The 16,199-nt window shown below is 36.9% G+C and overlaps 1 protein-coding gene across 7 annotated transcripts; it reads right to left on the bottom strand.

Moving 5' to 3' along the window:
- Nucleotides 1-963: 963 nt before the first annotated feature.
- Nucleotides 964-15,881, bottom strand: LOC129891300 (uncharacterized). Of its 7 annotated transcripts, none has more exons than XM_055966854.1 (11): nt 15,761-15,881; nt 14,370-14,797; nt 13,323-13,363; nt 13,103-13,238; nt 4,332-4,657; nt 4,135-4,245; nt 3,558-4,045; nt 3,033-3,201; nt 1,883-2,122; nt 1,649-1,783; nt 964-1,461 (listed from the first exon to the last, which is right to left on the bottom strand). In XM_055966854.1, the coding sequence occupies exons 2-11, from the start codon at nt 14,518-14,520 to the stop codon at nt 1,330-1,332; spliced, it is 1,929 nt and encodes a 642-aa protein (XP_055822829.1). In that variant the 5' UTR covers nt 14,521-14,797; nt 15,761-15,881; the 3' UTR covers nt 964-1,329. The 7 variants fall into 7 exon arrangements, with proteins under 7 accessions (XP_055822829.1, XP_055822679.1, XP_055822756.1 ...); XM_055966704.1 differs by having other exon boundaries at nt 13,103-13,363; nt 14,370-14,535; nt 14,646-14,797; XM_055966781.1 differs by having other exon boundaries at nt 13,103-13,363; nt 14,370-14,495; nt 14,646-14,797.
- Between the last annotated feature and the right edge of the window lie 318 nt (nt 15,882-16,199).

Raw genomic sequence — 16,199 nt, 5'->3', positions numbered from 1 at the left:
CTCGACTCCCAACCCATATTCTGACTTTTAAATCGAGACCCTACCTCAGCTCCTAACCTGGGATTCGACCCCGACCCCGACTCTCAAATCCCCATCTAACTTTTGACACGACACCCAAAACAAAACTCGACACCCAATCCCAACACTCAAATCGATCCCGGCGATCGATTCAGAACCCAAACTCGACACCTGACCTAAGACTCAACCTCTCTCAACGCAAAATCGCGACTCTGATACCCGACTCAAAACCGACCTTGACTCGAGATTCAATCTCAACACCCAATCTGAAATTTGGCCTCTAATCCCAACCCGAGATCTGACCCCAACTCAATCTGAGGCTTGAGAGTTGGATGTCGAATCGAGGTGGGGAGTTGGGTCCCAAATTGAAAATTAAGAGTCAAATCCGAGTTAGTATTGGAAATGGATATCCGAAACTTGTGTTAGGGTAGACAGTTGAGGTGTGAAGTTGAAAAAGAGTTTTGAAAAATGTTTTCCTTACTTTTTGAAGGTAAGTCATTTTTACTTAAATTTGAGGAAAATAAATTGATTTAGAAAATATATTTCCAGACATTTAAGCCAACCAAACATGAGAAAACTGAAAAACATTTTTCAAAAATTGTTTTCTTTCCTACCAAACACAATACAGCGAGAGAGAGACATCCGTGAAGAGCGTGGAAAGGAAATAGACTACCTTCCCAAATGCTGACCCACAGTTTGGCCTCCGTTAATTTAGACATTTTAAAAGTTCACATTAATCATACCATCATTGTACCCTTCAACAGAATTTATAAGAGAGTTATCATATAAAACACAGTTTTGCCAGGAAAAATGGAAATCTTGAAGTTGCTCCTTTCACTACTTAAGTCCCAAAGGCATGATTCTCTCGTCTTAGGAATCTACAAGCAAGTATTGCAATGGAGGAGGACCATGAAGCATGTTAAGACATACTTAAAATGGTGAATATGTCGCTCAAAGAGGGGTCCCTAAATATCAATCAGATTCCTTCAATGTACACGTAAAAATTTCTCACTTTTTCCTCAAAAGAATTCTATTCATAACACCCGGCTACAGATAAGATAATGAAGGGAAGAAACCCGTGTCTAGAGCTATGCCACTGTAGAATCATTAATATTCGTAGTAACTACAAAAATTGTGGATCTCTAGCGGAGATCAGGACAGGCATGAGAGGAGAAAATAGAAGATACAGAAAAGGATGACACTCTCAACCGCGAGTCAGGTCATTGTTTCAAGCTACAGGTCCTCACAGATGCATACCTCTACCTGCTGATTCTGGGCATGCCAAACCTCATTCCAGCAGTGGCAATTTCTCTATTCCTTCTTCTCTAGAACTCGTGTCACAAGACCAAGAGCGATGGTTCTTCCTGATGCCCTGAGGGACACCCTTCCAAGACCCTTACATTTAGAATGTTCTTCAATACAAACCATTCCTTGCAAAACTACCTAAACCAAGACAAACAAATTAAAGTTAAGATCTCTTCCATAGCGCTATTATCCAACCATTAACCTAGACAGAGTCAGTTGCCTAGCATCTTCCCTGCACCCATTCTTACTCAAGACATTTTTTTTTATTTACTAAAATGATAAACATAAGCATATCAATAGACATATAGTTGCTCTTGAGAGAAACCTGAATTATAGCATTCTGCTTTGCTAGAAGACATCTAGGTGATTTCTTGGTCTCCTTTCCAGTCTTTGGATCAAGCAACGACAAAATCTTCACAACCCTTGCAGCCTCCTTAGCATGGTGTACATGAAATTCCAACTGCACGTTTTCAAATATCCAGAGCTCTAGAGTTATTAACTAAAAACAAATATGTCATGTAACTCTGAATTTTGAGGGTAAAACAATAAGAGCTGCTACCTGAGAGCCAATCAAAATTGGAACAGCAATATCCAGGAGAAGAATCTTCAGTTCCAAATGATTTGTAACAGCAATAGGATATTCAGGGTGGCACAGCACATCCCCTGCCATTACACGATTCACATCTATACCTTGTAGATTAATAGTGACATTGTCTCCAGCTTTTGCACTGTCACAAACCTGAGAATTATGTTCCAAAGAACGCACTGTTGCCATTTCTCTTGATGGCATAACTAGAACCTGACCATGTCAAGAATTTAGCATTAGAAATGACTATTATCCTCCCAAAGAAGTCAAAACATTTTTTCATTCTTATTACAAGGTCAAATCTCGTAGAAAAGAAAAATAATTTACATGTAGCAAAATATCACCAGTGGTGCATCTCTAGATAACATTAAAACTGTCAAATAGATGATTGCACCATACTAGAATTATGATGGCAATTGCAGTAATGACCTAACAGCATGTCCCAACAATGCCCTAACAAGATGACTGCGCAAGTATCTGTTAGTTATCTTAGTCCCCTTTAACTCTATCACTCTGTTAACTTGAGCCCTTACACTCTAATTCACTGGTATCTTACATTACAGGGAGAGTGTTTTTGTGTTTCACCGTGTACCTATCTATCCCATTATTGTCAATGTGCAGATGTCCCTTCAAAGAAAAAAGCGAGCAAGACATAAAACATTGAAGTAATCAAAACCACTTCAGGTTTCAATCCGCACAAAGCCTAGCTCAAACAACAACCGCCTTCAACTCCTATCCCTCAGCTAACACACCCCAAATAAAATTCAAAATACTGCAAAATATACAGTAAGAAAAGAGTTACACTCAGAGAAAAAAATGTACAAGCACCTTGATGGAAAATTAGCATACAAGTTTACTTGCCTAATGCCTTCCTCAGCCCCTCCAAATGAGAGCATGGTGTTTGGGCAGGTTAATTTGGATGATGGTCAGACTGATGACATGATCTATAGGCACCAGTATAACTCCCTGTACAGTTATGACTCTAAAAGCCCAAGTTTCCTAATAGCATGTCTATAATAAAGGAGAAGTATCTTGTTCTAGATATGATACTTGATGAATTTAAATGTTTAAGTGTCAAAATGAAGGAGAACAATCTCTCTTGCGTTAGTGGATAATTGAGTACCTTATCTCCAGTTTGAAGAGCTCCCGTCTCCAACTTCCCACATACTGACACCTGTCCTTGTGAGGGTAATTTAACAAGATCACATATCGGCATTAATATAGGCTTTGAGTAATCTCTTTGGGGAGGTTGGAGAGAGTCTATGGCGTCTAAAAGGCAAGGGCCTTGAAACCTGAAATAAACCTTCATTATTAAATACACAAGACAATGGGGGCTTCGCGAGCTATTTGCATACGATACTAATTTACCACAGAATTTTTTACTCAACAGCACAATCATCATTTCATCTATTAGCTTGCAAATTTGGGTTGTCAATCTTGAGAAGACGTTAATTGTTTCAAATTCCAGTTGCATACAGTTTAACTTATATATTTGTTATGTATCCTACCGTTTCCATTGTTCTGCCACAGGCAAACATAAAACTTCCATGAAAGCATTTTCTTCTAAAAAATGCAAATGCGATAAAGTTGAAGATAGCAAGTAACACTGTGCTTCCTAGCAGCGCTAGCAGTTGGCCAGTAGACTAACCAGGACAACAATCTTGCATCAGAAGGACTTGTCACCAAATTTTGGTTTTCCATGGCACTCAGGGGAATCCACAACACTGATGAATCTTTAAACTTACAAGAACGAAGAAATGTTCCTAGTTTATTCTTAATTGTATCAAAACGTTCTTTGGAGTATCCCACTGCATCCATTTTGTTAATAGCAATTATTATCTGATCCACCCCAAAGCTTTTGATAAGTTGTGCATGCTCCCTTGTTTGACCTCCACTAACATCAATGCCAGCTTCAAATGCACCTATTGAAGCATCAACTACGAGAATTGCAGCATCTGCTTGTGTTGCACCTGATATCATATTTGGGACAAAGTCTCTATGGCCTGGGGAATCAAGCAGTACAACACAGTAACTTTTTGTGTTAAAGTAGGCAACAGCCACTGTCATAGTTATTCCCCTCTCTCTTTCCTCAGCACTCTCATCCAATGCCCAGGCATAAGCAAAGGACCCTTTTCCCTGATTATAGATAGGATATTTATCAATCAGCTAATCAAGATTTGACAATGTCTTGCAAAAACGGATGAGAAGCGAAAAAGAAAGATTACTTGCTGCTTGGCCTCTTTTTCATATTTGTGCATTTCCTTCTGAGATATCTGCCCCAAAAGGTGTAGTAGTCTTCCTGATAGTGTTGACTTCCCAGAATCAACATGGCCAACCTACATGGTGAAAATTTTGGAGTAAGATCAGTGGATTTGACATCCTAAATGTTTGAAATTTTGAATCACATAAATAGTTGACTCACAATTGCAAGATTTAGCTGGTTCAATTTGTCTTCTAATTGATCAGTGCATACAATTTTCTGAGGTTTACTCTGTGATCTTGAAGCAATTCTACTCTCCGTATTGCGAGGCTTTGATGATACAGACATATTGCTCACGTTACTCATGACGCCATGATTTCCTCTAGTTTCTATAAAAGAACCTCTATCCTTCATATCACCACGTCTAACCTTTGCCGTAGATGTGGAAGAGCTAGTAGGCCCTTCAAAAACCAATTCTCTTTTAACTTCACCAGTTATTTCCTTTTTACTTGAAAGGACATCTGACTGTACGACTTTGTCGCTAGTAGCTGCAAAAGGAATAGCAATGTACAAGAAAGATGTCAACCTCCCAAAATAGAGAACAGGATATAAAATATTATAAATTAAGACTACTATTTTTTTGGGTGTGTCATCTTTCTGCGAATTAGGGGGGGAAATTGCCAGAAAATATAGCACATCACATTCTTAATGACAAACAGGTAAATAGTTTATCAATCAAAATAAATAACAATAGGAAGAAAAGTTTGCAGGAAGGTGTTATTGAACAGGTACATAGTTGATGCCCCAAAATAAACAAAATTACAGCCAATGAACATGTTCCTAGAAAGCAACTCCTAAAGATTCTAATAAAAATTTAGGACAGAGATACACAATATAGCCACTGAATGATCTGTGCAGTTTCTACTTCATTATGAACATGGAATAGGGACTTCATGAAGAGCTATCCAAGAAAATCAGGATAAAGGAGGAAAATTTTAAAGGACTTCAATAATGTTGAACTGGAAAGGGAGATAGGAAATGAAATGAACCAACATAATTTCACCTGAATGAGAAAATTAAAAGAGCAAAGGCATTGTATGCAACCAGTCACTAGCTCTCTCTAAATAACACCAACCTTCTTTATAGTTTTTAGCCTACCCATCTTTCTATTTTTAGCAGTATTTTGAAAGACGAAAAGCGCAAAAAGGCGACAAGGTCCATGTAGCTTGAAGCGATAAGTGAGAAGTGAAGTGCACAATTTACCAAAATTAAAAAATATCAAATATATATGAATTTAGTACTACAATAATCATTCCTTTGTTTTAAACTAGTACTACAATAAACATCTTAAAACTAAATACTAATTTCATCATCCGACAAATAATAATTTTGACATCAATCCAATCACTTAAAGTCGAGATTCAAAGAACCAACTGGTTCTCATTTGGATCACTTTGTTCATCATTACTTGAAATGCATAGCCTCAGTGATGAAGCTATAACCGTTCACTTCGCATCGCTTTAAGCAACGAAGCGATGGACCTTAATAAAGCTGCTATTTACAGCTGGAATTTTAACTATATCTCGAAAAAAGGGAAAAATGTATCTCCATGCAAGCACTCATTTAACAATTCCAGAGATGAATCCAAACAAATCATGGAAAATTAGCCTAATCATGCTGAATTTATTTTGTGAAAACAAATAAATACTAATGAAAGGCTGCAGTCTTTTCACTCATCCAATAGGCCACTAGACAATATTACCTGGTCTTTCAATTGCAGCATAACTCAGCAAAGGCACTTCCAAATGGAGTGTTAAAATCATAACAACCATCAACAGTCAGAATCTTAATAGTTTTGGTTTAAGTTATCAACAACGGACCAAGACAGAGTACTTAGAGTGCAAGTTTAGTGAGACACCTCACGAGGTTGGCGTGGAAGTTAAGCTTGGTGCCCAAGCTATTCAAAAGAGAAGTAGTTTCAAGTATCTTGGGTCTATCATGCAAGGCAGCGGGGAAATTGACGATGATGTCACACATCGTATTGGGGCAGCGTGGATGAAATGGAGGCTCGCTTCCGGAGTGCTATGCGATAAGAAGGTGCCACCACAACTTAAGGGCAAATTCTACAAAGTGGTGGTTAGACCGGCTATGTTGTATGGGGCAGAGTGTTGGCCAGTTAAGATCTCTCACATTCAAAAGATGAAAGTTGCCGAGATGAGAATGTTGAGATGGATGTGTGGTCACACCAAGAGCGACAGGATTAGAAATGAGGCTATTCGGGACAAGGTAGGAGTGGCCTCGGTGGAAGACAAGATGCGGGAAATGCGACTGAGATGGTTTGGGCATGTGAAGAGGAGAGACACAGATGACCCAGTGAGAAGGTGTGAGAGGTTGGCTATGGATGGCTACAGAAGAGGTAGGGGTAGGCCGAAGAAGTATTGGGGAGAGGTGATTAGACAGGACATGGCTCAGTTACAGCTTACCGAGGACATGACCTTAGATAGGAGGCTGTGGAGGACCCACATTAGGGTAGAAGGCTAGTACATAGTATCGTTATTCTTCCCTATTCATAGGCGCACTAGCACATTACAATTCCTTGTACTCTCATTTCTGCTATTTCTGTTACTATTTATTGCTTTCAGTACTTTTGATTACTCTATTTTATCTGTGATGCCTTCGTGATTTATTTTTCTATAGCGCTTTGAATTTTTTTAACTTTATCTGACCCCCTTTTCCGTTTTTTTTTTTTTTTTTTTTTTTTTTTTTTTTTTTTGAGCCGAGGGTCTCTCGGAAACAGCCGTCCTACCTTGGTAGGAGTAAGGTCTGCGTACAATCTACCCTCCCCAGACCCCACGTTGTGGGATTTCACTGGGTTGTTGTTGTTGTTGTTGTTGTTGTTGTAGTGTCTGATCCTACAATCATAATATTTCCACCAGCCTTTCTGATGATGTGTTGTTGAAAGCATATCAACCAGCTGGAAATTAATTAATGGCTAGGGGACTTTGAGTAATAGGGTTTTTTGGTATAAGTAATAACCTATTGAGGAAAAGAGAAAGCCCTCATACAGGAAGTATTCAACAAAGGAAACTTACATACAATATCACCCTGCTACATAATCAGTTCAATCATCTAAAACACGAGGTAGTGTCTGCATTACAGTATTGTTAAAGGCGCGCGTAAGCCCTGAAGCAGGGCTCAAAATGTGTTCAGCGTTTTGCCTCATTTAACGTGCTCTTCAAAGTGGTCTTCAAGGTCTAAGGCATACTTTTCCTTGTCAGTGAGCTTTTTTCTGAAAAGGTGACACTAAGCAATTGATATTTCACTTTATCGTTAAAAAAATCAATTTCTTTGTTCATATATTTGCTATTCATACTTATAAATATTAGTCTTGCGCTAAATATATATAATTGTATTGTTTCTCCCTTTGCGCCTTTTTTCATTAAAGCCCCAAGGCCCCCAACGGAAGTTAGAGGTTTTTTGCACTCTGCCTTTGATAACACTGGTCTGCAACAAGATCTGTTTTTAGAGCAGTGTAAGTTACTTATAGGCATTATTTATCATGATCAACTAACCTCAATAAGATCAAGCATCTTGACCTGATCCTTGAGAATGTTATGCATCTTGCAGCGTATTCCCTTGGTTTATTTTTCTATTTTCTACGACAAGCAAAAGAGCAATTCCCAAGTAGTCAGAACCTGGAGTCATACGCAGTTAGGATGCTTGACAGTTACCTGGAGCTATATTAAATTGGCCATGTTCAAGCCTCACCATCTTTAGGTAAAAAAAAAAAAAAAAGTACTTCCAAACAATGCAAATAACCAGTCTCAAAATAATTTGAGTCACTGGTCAGTGTCACTGAGAACCAGATAATTTTGGGTCCTTGTACTTAATTATAAAGTCACAAGAGCACTGCCAAATATGCTCTCCGACAAAATTTCAATCTCTAAAACTTTGGAAGTTCTTTAAGTTAGATCCACCATTCACTATATCCAAGGATCCAACTTCGAAAGCAATAGTGTTCGACTTTGCAACTGGGAGCATATGTCTCCTAATAATCAACTATAAAAGTTTGAGGAGATCCCTTAGCCACCAGTAGGGTGTTCATGGTTTGGGTAAAAACCGATCCAAAACGAAAAACCAAACCGAACCGATTAAATAAACCGCTTTTTATTTGGTTTGGTTTGGTTTTATATTTTTAAAAACTGATAATATTTGGTTAGGTTTTGTTAAAATTAACCGAAAAAATAACCAAACCGGACCAACAAATTATATACAAGTGTTTTATAATTATATATATATATATATATATATATATGTGTGTGTGTGTGTGCGCGCGCTTTTCTGAATAATTTTTTATGCAAAAAATGCAACACTCTAATGAAAAAATTAAAGAATGGGACGTCTTTTATTGGTGCAAGAATATCAATAGCTTATACATTAATCTGTAAGTTTATGTTGTTTAATGCATCGGAGTGCCTGACAATATAAGCTGGAAGTCAAGCATAATTAGGGTACTGATATAAGAATTATAAAATCCAAAATGGCACGAAAATAATTCATTTCTTTTTGGATGAATGGTTGTCTTTTTTTCTCATTTGAATGAACCATTTCTTATATTTTTGTGTATGGTTAATAACCGAACAACCGATCCAAACCGAACTAAAACAAAAAACAACCAAAACCAATAAATATATATTCTATTTGATTTGGTTTTAATAATTTAAAAACCGATTAAATTGGTTTGATTTTAGTTTTGAACACTCCTAACAACCAGTATTACTTTAAATCTTTCCGTTAGAATTAGATTAGGAATAGAAATAGTATATAAAATCCTACTTGAATAGGGATTGTAATGTCGTGTCAATAAATAGGGCTCAGTGTAATAATGTAGATACACAATTCAATAATATTTTTCTCTTATATTTCTCACATGGTATCGGAGCATTAGTGAGAAACATCCGATGAAAGAAAATGAGGTCAAAATAGTCGTCGTGCATCAAATTTCGAGGACTTTCTATGGTTGTTTTGTGTTAACCCCATATCCGCCAGTATTTTACAAAAACCAACACAACCCATAAAATTCCACCAGCAGAAAACTTTTTATGTGCCCCTACACGCCGTTGGAAGCAGCGTTATCCATCAAGATCTACACCACACCGCACGAGTAAGCCTCTTCCATACCACTTTTTCAAAAAGTACTGTTGTGTATCATTCCAGCGAAATCAACAGTTACTATGCAAATTTCGATGACTACTCGCAGCTATCTCTATATCCGTTGGTGTTGTGCAAAATCCAACACCACCTCAAGGTCCAACAACCCTAAGTGACCAAAAGCCAACCTGCATCGCCGGTCACAGATCCTTCACGCACCCTCACAAGCGGGTAGATCTAGGGTTTTAGACGCACCGCTGTGTGAGCCTGTTCCGGCAATATTCTTGTTCAATATGAATTTGTCCCCTGATTCTAAGATGATACATATACGTTATACCAGATTTCGAGCACTTATCAGCAACCATTGCACTGTTTCTCATAGATCGAAGTTTTCCAACAATATTTTCTCTATTTTAGATCCACTTTTGTCAAAAGGTATACTCAAATATTTGGACTGAATTACAGTGATACTTTCTCTCCCATAGCTAAAATAGCATTTGTCCACCTTTTTCTATCTATGGTTGTCGTTCGTCATTGGCATCTTCATCAGTTAGACATTAAGAACGCTCTTCTCCACGATGATCTAGAGGAAAAAGTCTATATGGAGCAATCACCTATTTTTGTTGGTCAGGGAGAGTCTAGTAGTCTTGTATGTTGATTGCGCAGGTCACTCTATGGCCTGAAATAGTCTTGTAGAAGTTGGTTTGGGAAGTTTAGTACAATAATTCAAGAATTTGGCATGACTTGTTGTATTTATTTGGTGGTTAATATTGATGATATCATTATCACCAGCAATGATCGGGATGGTATCACTAATTTGAAGTAACATCTCTTCTAGCATTTCCAGACTAAAGACCTTGACATACTGAAATATTTTCTAGGTATTGAGGTTGCTCAGTCCAGATCAGATATTGTTATTTCGAAACGCAAGAATACCATAGACATTCTTAAGGAGACAAGAATGATGGGATGTACACTCATTAACACTCCTATGGATCCGAATGCTAAAATCTTGTTAGGACAAAGGGAACCACTCAGTAATCCTGGAAGGTATACATGGCTAGTTGGAAAGTTGAATTATCTTGCAGTGACTAGACTTGACATCTCTTTTCATGTGAGTTGTTGTAATTCAGTTGGTGTCTGAAAGATCCTAGAAGAGTGAGAAATAGAATATGGTTGCTCGATCTAGTGGGTGCAAGCCCAGATCTGTGCACCAGTGGAGTACGCAGAGCACTTTGAGTCTGTTTGAGTTCTTGGCTAACTTGTAGGCCTCTTAGGGTGAGCTGCCTAGCTAATACGCAACACCAGTTTCCTTCTATCAATCTTTACATTTTGTCTACTACTTTTAGACAGCAGTACTTTGCTATTTTCAGACTTGTATACTCTTGAGAGGCTCTTGTATATATGACACTAGGTTTTGGGGGTATATTTTGTAAATTTTCACATTTCATGATTAAGAGATTATAGTTATGACTTAATTTTGTCTTTTCACCTTTATATTTTGGCTTCATTGTTAAAAATGGACTAAAATTGGATAAGCATTCACCTATCGGATTAGGTGTGGGTGCCTTCACGGCTTTTTGATTTTTTTGGATCGTGATAAGAAAATTCAGCTTCGACTAATTGCATGATGACTTTTGCTACTCTATTTCGCATTAAGTTATCAAATTAGGTTTATCCAAATCCTCAACAATAACAACAACAAACCCAGTCTAATCCCACAAATGGGTCTGGGGAGGGTAAGATGTATGCATCCTTATCCCTACCTTTATGAAGTAGAGGTTGTTTCTGATTGACCCTTAGCAACCCACCTCCTTTATCAGGACTTGGGACCAGCAATGTGAATGAGCTCCAAACACCCAAGAATCTCTCCCTAAATTCTTTATCCAACTTCACTTTCCCCTGTGGTAGTGGTTTCAACGGTAGAACCGTGGAGAATCATCTTTTCCTCCTTATTGCTCTTCCTCTGAAGAAGTGATGGTGTCATACCGAAATATGGATCAAACTCTCAAAAAGAAATATTGATGCTGACAAAAATCTCCTAGGGGAGAATGATAGCATTTGTACCATTTCTATGTAGGAGAACACCCACAAAAGACACACTTAAGGGCTCTAGGATCAAGTTTCCAGAATTCCTAGTGTGAACAAAACGCGCACCTAAACAACTTTAGAGGAACAATATATTTATCCTCACCCTTTAAAAACCCCTCCAGAGGACTCTAAAAATTGAGGTTTTAAGTGGCATTATATTGATAAGATAGACAACAACTAGAATGGCATCCCCAGTAGGACGTCTTTTGGTAGATTCATGGTAAATAAGAGATGTTGTCACTTCTACCAAATGCCTATTTTTCCCTTTCAGCAACCTCATTTTGTGCACAAGTGTAGGGACAACTAGTTTGATGGATTATTCCATTGAACGCTAGATAAACATCAAATCTTTTATCCATATATTTGTGTCATTATCCATTCACAAATTATTATGCCTAAGGATACTGCAGATTTGTTGTGTTGTTAGATTAGAAGAGGGGGAATTACGAGCCAGAAAACATGGTGGAGAATAACCCCACATTGCATATGGTGGAGAGTTTGGAGAGAAGGATAGTAGAAATTTTGAAGATATTTCCAATTCCATCAAAAGGTTGTGGAATTGTATTGTATCTATTTATTTTTGGTGTAAAGAAACAGGTTTAGAGGAAACAGAACAACTTGTAGATTTTTCAGGATCTCTGTAAGTATTACTTTTTCTGTTTCTACTTTTGAAGGTCCCCGGCAATAGAAGAATATTTGTTTCTTTGAACTTAGTAACTTCCCAGCATTCAAAGATTACCACATTACTGTTTTCCAAAAAAAAATGATTATGCTAGGAAAAGGAAAAATAAAATCTCCTAAAGTCATGTTAATTGACTAAAACAATCAACAAGCATGCTTTAAGAATTATATTTCCCAATGAGTAGAAGTTTCATGCTGAAGGGGAGATAAGTTTTTATGACTTTTGTTCTAGGACTAACATGCAAATTAACCTATCGTTTCTCACTCCAGATTCATTCATAGCCTTTGTACTTCCATAGAAAAGGGAGCTTTTTAGTTTGGCAGGGGGGGAAAGTCCAAATTTGTGACTGAACTGTATGAAATGGTCCAACTTTGCCCTCCATTAATAGTTGGGGTCATCCATGTCCCTGACATTAGAAAATTGGGCTAATATTGCCCTTCTTGATAAAGGTCAACTTCTAAAAATTAATTAGTCTGATTACTACCAATAGTTCCACGTATCCAAAATGTAATAACTAAAACCTTAAACCCCCTCTCACCACCCCACCTCTTGACTTTGTACCACAAATATATCAAAGCTCGTCGAAGTTAACGGTCCTCTTTTTTTTTCTTAAAGATCAGTGCTTCAAAGTGAACAGCATGTTTGGTTTCCAATGCAGCAGTGATGCAAATAGATACTTGACCATTATAGCCACCCTATAAACTATGCATATGCCATCAAATGAACGAAATAATATACTCTATGAAGAAGCAAGCAAAATTCACTAAGAACTACCTAAAATAGGAAAATATAAGTGTCATTGTCAATAAATGATGCAAGACATTTGCATAAGGACCGTTGATGACGTCTTAAAATCAAGTAACCGAAACAAAAAGGAGAATTCCCACAACAAAGTTTACCACCACATTACTTATTACTATCTATTGAGGAGAGGAAAATAGAAGGAGAATAATAATGCAACAAAAATATTATCCACAGAAAGTCAGAAACAGTTCTTTCCAGCCTCCAAAAAGAAAACTGTATGTGTATCAATGTGAAATTTGTAACAGACATATTGTCAGTTGCTAACCTGGGCTAGCTTTGACACCACCACAACCTTTGATCAATGGGTTACGCAGGACCCCACACATATCACATAAATTTGTGGTATCTTCATTATCAAATGTGCAAATGGGACAACACCAAAACCCAGCCTTAACTGGTTCCTGTTTCGGATTTCCACATACATCACATACATTCATACTAGCTCTGTTATCAAATGTGCAAATGGAACAATGCCAGATGCCAACCTTGACCAATTCCTGGTTTGTATTTGTTTCTGGTGCGCTACCTATAGCAAAACGTAACAACATATAGAGTTCTTTAAAATTAAGCTTGTAGTATATAAGGGACATAAACAACTGCCAAGACCAATAGTCCTGGTAAAGTAACTATAAACATGAAAATTTACAAAATTCTAATGGAAATTTTCTACAAGTTAGAAAATTGTCTTTGCGCTCATTATGTCACAATTTGACTTGGTGCAGAAATTTCATAACTTAAATTTATTTATATATAATATTGGTTAGTTTGGACAGATGCAGTATATTAGTAGTTAAGAAGTTAATATGACAATAGAAACATCATATTGGGATTTTAAGTTTTGATTGTTCAGAATCCTTGAAAGAGGTGAATGATGTTATAAGATACAGTTACTTGTGGAAGTGTCAAGCAATTTGAAACATTTCAAAAAAGAATATGGTGTCATCTAAATTGGAAGATGTCAGAACTTTTGAAGAACCATCTAAGTGGTTAAGCTTTTGATATTCCATAGCCCATAAATAGTTTTAGTAACTGAAGAAATATTTATCCTTTCCCAAATGCCTGTTAGCAGTTTAGAGCAGTCCAGTATGTATAGTAACTCAATATTTTCCACCAACATATTTCAAGACCATATTTAACAACCAAACATCGAAATAGGAACAAACAATTATTCTTATAGTACAGATTCAAAATAATTTCTGATAATGCTGGATGAACCAGAAATTCAGAGGAAAATGGACACAACTAAAGCAAGTAGCATTGCAGTTCAATAGACAATCACGAGTTTTGGTGTGGCCCGCATACCTTTGGAGAAAAACTAAAATAGATCTAAATAAAAGATGACTATGGAGAAAAGTACCTCAAATTTATCATGAAGTGGTAATCTTAATATATGATTAGCATTTCTTTCTGCTTGTTTGTTTGCATTTTTATTTTAATTTTTTTTTTTATGTGTGTGTGTGTGTGGAGGGAGGGGGATTGGACTGAGTACATCTTTAGATATGAAGCACTGAGAAGGCTGGAGGGACACTCACCATTTGTCTCTAAATATTCATATCCATCGTCATAGTCATAATTGTAATCTTCATAGTCATAAAAGTCTTCCTCATAATCAACTCCATAATTTACCTTACGAGGCATGGTGATGCTTTCAGATATGCCTAATAAATAAACATGAGCTTGCATATCACTGTCTACATGCTACAAATCAAGGTCATCACAGAAATGTGCAGCATGAGCAAGTCAATTCCAACAGCACAAACCGAATACATTGTGCATGCTTCACCCTTCAATTAATAGTGTAATCATACCTCAAAGATAACAGTATCAGTAAGAAAACATTTCAGATCTGATTCAACCACCAGGAAATGCTCACCCAAGCAATACCATAAATCCAGAAAAACAATATAACTGGGCCGAACTGCTCTTAATGTCCTGCGAGGGTAAGAGAATCTACAGCTTCCTGTATGAAAAAATAAGCCACCAGTTTCAATCGATTGGAACAAGCTTTCAAAAGTAAGATAGAAAAATTCTACATCCTTACCATTGCATCTCCTTGATGCATTTCTAATACAATTTAATTACTTCACCAAAAAAAAAAATTCTACTTCCTTACAAATCTGCAGACATGAAAACATTAATGGATGTCTTTTATCTAAAAGTTTCTCTGCGTTTATTCTTTTTTAATAGGAACGTCTGTAATAAATATAACATTTAGTACTATTTTTCTTCATTCCCTAGCAGAGCTAGGGACGATGTTCTCAAGTTCTTGAGAGGAACTATATAATATAAATTGCAATATCAAACCTGAAAGCTACAAAAGCATTAAGTATTAGATTGCTACAGCACACAGTTAACAAGGACACACTTCTCCTGCTGGAAATGTCATTAATTGTGTTATTCAACCTGGATTCAGGATTACTAATTTCAAACAGAGGTAAAAACTTAAACATGATAAGTAGAATTGGTCTGGTGTAAACATATGGTGCGGGTAAGTATTTATCCTGAACAGAGTCTCGTAAAACTGCTGAAGGCTGATAAACGTTTTAGGAGTTTTTGATCAATCCTAAATTAAGTGGCAATAAAATCTGCTACTCCAAAAATTACTAACATACTATCTAATTGATCAAAAAAAGTTACATTTCTTCAGTAACAGTGTAAACATCACTAAGTTACCCCATTAAAGTAAATGAGAATATTTATAGCAAAACTCCATTAATAAAAAATCAAAGGGTCTAATAACCCTACTACAGCAGCACCCCCCCCCCCCCTCGTCTGCATAGGCTTGTTTCACATTATAAAAGGTGCAGATTGAAGATCGAAATTATACCGAAAGAATTTAAAGAAAATAAATAAGGAGGGTTACTGGGGCTTCTCCATCTGCTTTGTCGAAGAATGAGGAAGAAGAATTGTACTGTAAGCTTACCTTAGTTCCAACTCCGGCGAAGTGTGTTCTCTCATAGAGATTTTAAGATTTCAAAGGGAGCGTTTAGTAATATGCCTCTTTAGGCTTTCACTCGTCTTTTCTTTTTTGTTGGTGGAAGAAAAAAGGGAAATTTTCCCAAAAAATACACTTCAAAATATTTACACTAAATTATATTCAATAGCGGAATATTCATAAATAGCTAAATGTTGAAACATAGGCGTGACATGGCGATCGGAATTTCGAATTTACACTAAATTATATTCAATAGCAGAATTTTCATAAATAGCTAAATGTTGAAACATAGGCGTGACATGGAGATCGGAATCCCGAGGGACCCCAACCAAGCCTCTTGGCGTACATCACACACATATGGTAATGTTACACATCAAAGAAAGCATAAGGAGAAGGTAAGTCTCAAAGAAATCTCGATAAGGGGAAA

The sequence above is a fragment of the Solanum dulcamara genome, chromosome 1 (assembly GCF_947179165.1).
Source record: "Solanum dulcamara chromosome 1, daSolDulc1.2, whole genome shotgun sequence".
NCBI classification, from domain to species: Eukaryota; Viridiplantae; Streptophyta; class Magnoliopsida; order Solanales; family Solanaceae; genus Solanum; species Solanum dulcamara.
This window is presented reverse-complemented; position numbering and strand designations above follow the sequence as displayed.

What these genes read in the sequence shown, in the direction of transcription:
- LOC129891300 (XM_055966637.1), bottom strand. Translation starts at nt 14,520, where the DNA reads ATGCAAGCTCATGTTTATTTATTAGGCATATCTGAAAGCATCACCATG. An exon ending in GATGCAAGATTGTTGTCCTG is followed by an intron (nt 3,202 to 3,557) that starts GTTAGTCTACTG and finishes GGTTTATTTCAG; the next exon opens with GTTTCAAGGCCCTTGCCTTT. An exon ending in CAATTTTGATTGGCTCTCAG is followed by an intron (nt 1,784 to 1,882) that starts GTAGCAGCTCTT and finishes GAAAACGTGCAG; the next exon opens with TTGGAATTTCATGTACACCA.